The sequence below is a fragment of the Mytilus galloprovincialis genome, chromosome 2 (assembly GCF_965363235.1).
Source record: "Mytilus galloprovincialis chromosome 2, xbMytGall1.hap1.1, whole genome shotgun sequence".
In the NCBI taxonomy this organism is placed as follows: Eukaryota; Metazoa; Mollusca; class Bivalvia; order Mytilida; family Mytilidae; genus Mytilus; species Mytilus galloprovincialis.
The window spans coordinates 85,918,420-85,926,339 of NC_134839.1; the positions used below are offsets into that span (position 1 = coordinate 85,918,420).

A 7,920-nucleotide genomic window follows, 5' to 3' on the forward strand; every position below is an offset into this window, starting at 1 on the left:
TCTGTTGATTTTTTGCTATGACGTTGCCAGTTTTGTTTGTCCACTTTTTTTCAAATGTTCCTATGTTTCTATAGACCTATAGCTTTTAAATGTTTAGCTTTGAGAATTCTTATTGAAGGTGGATTCAGAAAACTAGTTCTGTGAAAAACGTGTTATATTTATTTGGTATCTTCCGTCTCTTTTAAATGGCACATTGTTTTAATAGATATATTACTTGTAGCGCTTTGATATCATTGTTTTAATAGATATATTACTTGTAGCGCTTTGATATCATTGTTTTAATAGATATATTACTTGTAGCGCTTTAATATCATTGTTTTAATAGATATATTACTTGTAGCGCTTTAATATCATTGTTTTAATAGATATATTACTTGTAGCGCTTTAATATCATTGTTTTAATAGATATATTACTTGTAGCGCTTTAATATCATTGTTTTAATAGATATATTACTTGTAGCGCTTTAATATCATTGTTTTAATAGATATATTACTTGTAGAGCTTTAATATCATTGTTTTAATAGATATATTACTTGTAGCGCTTTAATATCATTGTTTTAATAGATATATTACTTGTAGCGCTTTAATATCATTGTTTTAATAGATATATTACTTGTAGAGCTTTAATATCATTGTTTTAATAGATATATTACTTGTAGCGCTTTAATATCATTGTTTTAATAGATATATTACTTGTAGCGCTTTAATATCATTGTTTTAATAGATATATTACTTGTAGCTTTAATATCAGTAATTTGTGCATACAAATACGGAAGCTTATAGGGGCCTTATGTTAGTTACTTAGCTATGCTTAAGAAACTTAATTAAGAGAATATTATTCATTATATTGCATTAAATTGTTTTAATTTAGTTAATTTACTAACTTATAAGATATTTTACTCATTTATTTATGCCAATATAATTTCTTACTAATTTTATGGATGTTAATTTAAATATCTTTATTTCATAAATTTATTAAGTTGCATTAAATAAAACACTATAATGTTAAGGACACTTAATTAGGGACTTGTCATCAATTATACTGTTTTTAATCGATTTATTTAAGTTCATTTATGAACTTATGATAGATCAATCCAACTTATTTAAGTCATTTTTTTTTTTTTATTTATTCTAAAAAGTAAAATTTAAAAACTTTATTTGTAATATGGCATAACTAAAGCAAGTTAACTGAAAAGATGTATATATACAGCGAAACTTTCCCACGCATCCATTTTGGGAGTTGAAGCAACATTTCGATTCGACGAAGCTTTTATTTCGGAAGACGCCATACTATGTGACCTGATAATGGCTATTCACATGATTGAAATGGTAAGTAGAATGAATCAAAGTTAACCACTTCTACATTCAAAAATCGATTAAACGACACAAAAATGCACTCTAAAACACAAGAAAACACACGAAGTGAAAGTCAGCAGGTAACTGGCTTTATATGAAAAACTGACAAGCTTGTCTGTCATTCATTTTGAAAATAGTATGGCTGTTCTCGAGGGTGGTATGATCTGGTATATTGAAATAACCTGGTCCATCATTGCAACGGAATTCGGTTGTTCGGACCAGGTTATTTCAATGTACCAGATCATAAGATCATATATGTCATATGAAGTTATAGGCAATTTACTTGCAAATTTTTGTGCGAGAAATGCATCTAACGTAACGGAAAAATGTACTTTACTTGTATACAAGTTTTACCTTTTTAAAAAGGTATTGACTACTTCGCAGAATCATAAAATACGTGCATTCGCAAACCCAGTTGAAATTAAACAAAAGAAATCGTACTCTTGACTAGAGAAGGTAAAAATGGTCCCGAGATTGTTTACGACTGTTTCTATGGCTGGTAAAAGTTAATTGTGTTTTCACAATTAAAGATTTTTTCGTCTTTTATATTTGTTTATATTTATATAAGAGTACGAATTAAAAAGATATTTTATAACTTGAAGATTAAAGACGAATTTCAGTAAAAAGGCCGATTAGAGTAGGTACAAACACAAGAGGATAAAAAAAAATATATACCCTTAAATTTCGCCGAAAAAAAGTCCATGGAAAGATAAAAGATTTATCTTGTGAAAGCCAAAATTTCTCTTCTGCCCCCCTGCATCAATATTTAGAAAAAAAATTCCTAAAAATGGACAAATATTTTATCGCAAATAAAAGTCGGGTATACCTTTTCAAATTTGGGCGTGTTTGAGTTAACTGCTTTGTCCAAAAAGCATATAAACAAAAAGAATTGATATAACATTAGCTTCGGATTCCATTATTTTCATATTTAAAGCATAAATGTTGACAAAAAGCTTTAGAAATCATGTGATTAATGAATAAAATATATGGGTCAAATGACATGTCTTTGCGATGAGTCAATACGGCATGGTAGGTGTGTTCGAATTATACAAATTAAGACTTTTATCTACTTCAAATGAATTAATTTTAATGTTTTGTCATACTGGTATTTTTTGTTGTTAATAGTATAACAGTTATATAAATATTGAAGTCGTCTGCTTTTAAAATTAGCATATTTAATCATCAAGTTTGACATTTTTGTAACAGTTTGGAAAGTTTGACTTTTTTCTTACAATTTACTAATGTTCAGATACCATCCTTTTTCATGAGGGACTGACATACACATTTTATATTTGCTTGATTTTTGTGAATCGGATCGGAATCGTTAAATCGTTTCAGTGCTGACATTGGTCTTCAGCGATTGACCAATTAAATGCCGTGTTATAAATTACTATTTTCGAGTCGCAGCTCCTGATTGCAAGTACGTAATTTGATGTAATCAAAATAGCGTGTATATCATATGAATCTAAACAATGAGCGAAGCAATAATATATCATATACAAAGTCACACAATACCAATACCCACTCCCATAGGCCAGTGCATTCAACCCATAATAAAGTAGCCAGTAAAATGAAATAAATTTATATTAACATGTCTATTATGTCAGAGAGACGAAAATTAGTAAATTACGAAAGCACGAATTGCGTGTAAGTTATGTCTTCGTAACGATTTGACGCATCTTCGTAGGTTAACGTTTGCCAAATTTCTCATTTCTATAGACTAGTCCTTTTTATACCGTTTGCATGGGAAACTTCAAAAGATAATTGATTTGTATTATGTGGAGTATAATGTATTCTCTCTGGATGTGGAAGTGTTCAGTATCTTAATATGTTATACTTTTTTTTCAGATTATTTTGATTTGTTTATGTGTAACAACAGTGCATGCCATTTTTCCATATCCACGGAACGGAGCTTTATTGGACGAGCTTGTTGCGTACTACTTCAGTCGGTTATACACGCAAAATGAAATACTAGGGTTTCTGCTTTTTGTGCACAATGTGATGTTGAGCAAGAGAACACTGAAAAGAATTTTGAGACGTTTAAATTTGAGAAGGAGAGGTATTGAAAATCCTTTGGTTGATATTGTAAGTAAAATTATTGACTTACGACGTTTTGGATACGACCAAGTAGATTACCGCACAATGTGGAGATTGTTAAATACATTTTGTGGTGTGCATGCAACTCAAGAGACTGTAAGACTTGCTTTGACAGTAATTGACACTGATGGTGTAAATGCTAGAAGACGAAGACGTCTTATCAGAAGATCATATCAAAGTAAAGGACCTAATTATTGCCTTCACGTGGATGGCTATGACAAGCTGAAGCCGTTTGGCATTTCAATTCATGGTTGTATGGATGGTTTTTCCAGAAAAATCATGTGGCTTACCGCCAGTCATACCAACAAAAACCCACGTCACGTTGCTCGTAACTACGTCGAACATTTAAAGAGATATAAACGTGTGCCAAGATTAATTAGAACAGATGCCGGAACCGAAAATGTTCTAATTCATAGAATTCAAATAGCTTTACGATCTCGTCACAACGATCATATGGCTGGAGTTAACAGTGTATCAGTTGGTCGGTCAACTGCAAACCAGAGGATAGAGATGTTATGGAGTTTCTTGATGCGCAATTTTACAACTTTCTGGAGAAATTTATTCAACAGTCTTGTTGAAGACGGAATTTTAAGCAATACTGATCCGCTCCATTTAGAATGCGTGCGATTTTGCTTTTTGCCTATTATACAAGTTCATTTAAATGAGTTCAGAGAACTGTGGAACATGCATAGAATCCGTCGACAACGAAACGAGGATCAATTTTATGGAATTCCTGATGTCATGTATAACCAGCCTATTATTTACGGAATGTTTGACCAATCGTTTGCACTTCCCTGTGATGACGCTGCATTGGATGATATTTTAGATCAATACACTGAACAACACCTTCAACGCGGAGCTTCACATGAGTTTAGACAATTAATAACGTTGAACGTTACAGGATTGAACATTGAAGCCTTTGGTGTAATAAGAACACCTGATGAGGCAAAGGCCTTATATCGTCTGCTCGTATCTTTGTTGTTGCAATTAGTTTTATAGATTAAAAAGACCCCAATAATGCAAAATTTAAATTCTCAACATCAATTTGAAATAAACTATTAAAAAAATTACATCCCAGCTCCTTTGTTCTAACAGGGGTGATCTGAGCCGGATCACCCCTACCAGATCACCCCAGTTTGAGTTTCTTTGCTATGCATGCTTTCTTTTGTTTTGTAACATTTTGGCGGGAATGTCAAATCCACTATAAAACTTATAATCAATTATACGGAAAAGACTATCTATCAAAATTCACGTAGGAAAAAATCCAGTGTATATGCTGGGATTCGAACTCAAGACCTTTAGAATATCAAGCCACGACACATACCACTACACCAGGACGACTGGATACGAATTATTAGTAATTTGACATACTTAAAGGAAGCAAGATATTTTTATAAGTGGGTCGAGTTGTCAAACCTTTATTCAATGGGGTTTAAACCTTTTACGTTAATAACATGAATAAGTGAGTTTTCAGACTGATTGTTCAATTTGATTTTACACTTTTTCAAAAGTGGGACGAGTCGGTAAACAAGAGTGGGGCGATTTTTTTTATAAAGTGGCGATAAAGTGTGGGCCGATTGGCAAGTGGGGCGAGTTGACATTATTTGATATCTACTCATCGTGTTTGAGGGTCATTAAGGGTATACATCATATAGTAATATACAAAGTATATTATAATGGTTGTGTGGCATTCTAAACTAGATTTTATGAATTGTAAATGGTTTTCCATCTAATCTAAATCAGCTGGGATGTAAAATAGTTATCCCATTCGGACTTGGTGTGTCAGTGTAAGATCACCCTCTGGCCTCCGGCCATCGGGGTGATCTTACACTGACACACCGCGTCCTTGTGGGATAACTATTAAAGAAACGTTTCACTGTTTCCGATATGATTAATTTGATTACCTGTTACAATTTTAAGGGAAAATCAATAACTATGTACTATAAAGAATGAACCTCGAGACACCAACTTTTGCCCCAAAAATCAGATACGAAACGATAATACGTCTAATAAATATTTGGAATATTAAAAAAAAAAAAAATCAGTCGCAAAGTCATCGTAAATGTGCCAATTCGCTTGGAAAAATATTGTTTTTTACGCCTTGCGCATAACTTGTCGAGCTCATGTACGTGTAGTGCATCAGGAGATAAATGAAACAGGCGAAAATCAGCTCTTTTATTGGCCGGATTTGACAAAGTCAAAATCCGGGTTATAGTATGGTGATGTCGGGCGGGAGGCGGGCTTTTATATATATTGAAGTTGTGCACCTGTTATTTTGGAATTATTTAAAGTTTTTTTTCCTAGTTTTCTGGACTTTGGAACTTAGTCATTTTTCAGCAAAAATAAATAAAGGAGGGTACAAGTTTTGTGTAATCATCTCCTCCTACAGTTTTCACCCCAGATCCTTGAAACTTTACAGGAAGCTTTAATACATATTGAAGTTTTGCACCTGTTATTTTGGAATCATTTAATTTTTTCCCCCCAGTTTTCCGGATTTTGGACCTTGCAATTTTTCAGCAAAAATAAGAGAAAGGAGGGTACATGTTTTGTGTAATCAACTGCTCCTACAGTTTTCAAACCAGATCCTTGAAACTTTACAGGAAACTTTTATATAAATTAAAGTTGTGCACCTATTATTTTGGAATCATTTAAAGATTTTTTCCCTAGTTTTCCTGGCTTTGGAACTTATTTATTTTTTAGCAAAAATAAAAAAAGAGGGTACAAGTTTTGTGTAATAACTCCTCCTACAGTTTTCAACTCAGATCCCTGCAAGTTTACAGGAAGCTTTTATATATACTGAAGTTGTGCACCTGTTATTTTTGAATTATTTGAAGAATTTATTCCAAGTTTTCCGGACTTTGGAAACTTAGTAATTTTTCAGCATACCTAAGAAAGGAGGGTACAATTTATGTGTAATCAACACCTACAGTTATCAACCCAGATTCTTTAAAACTTTACAGGAAGCATGCACACATGTTAAAGTTGTGGAAATGCTATTATGGAATTGAATTATTTATTTAATGTTTTCCAGACTTGGAAACTTAGTTATTTTCAACAAAATTAGTTAACAGGGTATTTTTTTTTGTAATTATCTCCTCATACAGTTTCACTAAGATTCTAATTCAAACATTAAAAAATCCGGTCATTTGAGACTTTGACCCATTTTTTCAAAGTAGCCATAGTTCTAGGCTCTCGAGTCAACAAAACGGGGGGGGGGGGGGGGCGGGGTATTTGATATGCAATATTCATATCCAATAATTTGTTGAAATTCTTGTTAAGTACTACAAAATGTATCATTTACCAAATCTGTATCTGTAATTTTTCGTTACAAGTCTTATTTGAAGGTGTCGTTTTCAGGAAATGAGTAAAATGATCAACTGTGTTTAATTTCCTGTTATTTGGTTATTTTAGCCAGTGGTATAATTCGCATTTATTTTTTGTCTCGCCTGCGACTTCTATCGCAGAAAGCGAAACTTAGGGATAGTAATCCGGCGGCGACGGTGGTACTGTCTAGCTCTTGACTTAAAAGCTTGATATTTTAGAAGGTAGAATACCTTGACACTTCATACTTTGTATATAGATCCCTTCTGTTACGAACTTTCTGTCTGTCATATGACCGCTGTCCTTGACCTCATTTTCATAGTTCATTGACTACTTGAAAAAAGTTCAATTTTTTTGCAATGTTAATTTCTCACTTATTATAAGTAATAGGAGAACCATATTTGGTATGTGCGTACCTTACAAGGTCCTCATGTCTGTCAGCCAGTTTTCACCTGACCTCGACCACATTTCATGGATCAGTGAACAAGGTTAAGTTTACAGGGTTTATAATAAAAAGACGATGTGGTGTAATTGCCAATGAGACAACTCTTACAAGAGACCAAATGACACAAAAATTAACAACTATAGGTCACCGTTCGACCTTCAAAAATGAGCCAAACCCATACAGCATAGTCAGCCATAAAAGGCCCCGACATATGACAAACAATTCAAACGTGAAAACTAACGGCCTAATTAATGTACAGAAAAAATGAACAAAAACAAATATGTAACACAGCAACAAACGACAACCACTGAATTACAGGCTCCTGACTTGGGACAGGCACATACATACATAATGTGGCGGGGTTAAACATGTAAGCGGAACCCCAACCCTCCCCTAACCTGAGACAGTGGTGTAACAGTACAACATAGGAACGAACTATAAAAATCAGTTGAAAAAGGTTTAATTCATCAGTTGGATACAAATAGAGATACATCTAACAAAAACATCCCAACAACAAAAAGACCATTAGTACAGATCTGAGAGTTCTCGCAGGGGAACTCCACACTAAAATTTATGACAAAAGGGACGATTTTTCGTTTCCTATTGTTAATTTTCCTTTTTTGGATAGTGATGTTCCTTTGGCACCATCTTACGGTGATTATTATGCAAATATATCATGCTTACAAGGGGTATTTGCCAA

At 33.1% G+C, this 7,920-nt stretch overlaps 1 protein-coding gene across 1 annotated transcript; it reads left to right on the top strand.

Moving 5' to 3' along the window:
• The first annotated feature begins 882 nt into the window (after positions 1-882).
• LOC143064690 (uncharacterized) lies at positions 883-4,515 on the top strand. Its single transcript, XM_076237713.1, has 2 exons — positions 883-1,330; positions 3,206-4,515. Exons 1-2 carry the CDS (start codon positions 1,307-1,309, stop codon positions 4,451-4,453), a joined length of 1,272 nt encoding a protein of 423 aa, XP_076093828.1. The 5' UTR covers positions 883-1,306; the 3' UTR covers positions 4,454-4,515.
• Positions 4,516-7,920: the final 3,405 nt, after the last annotated feature.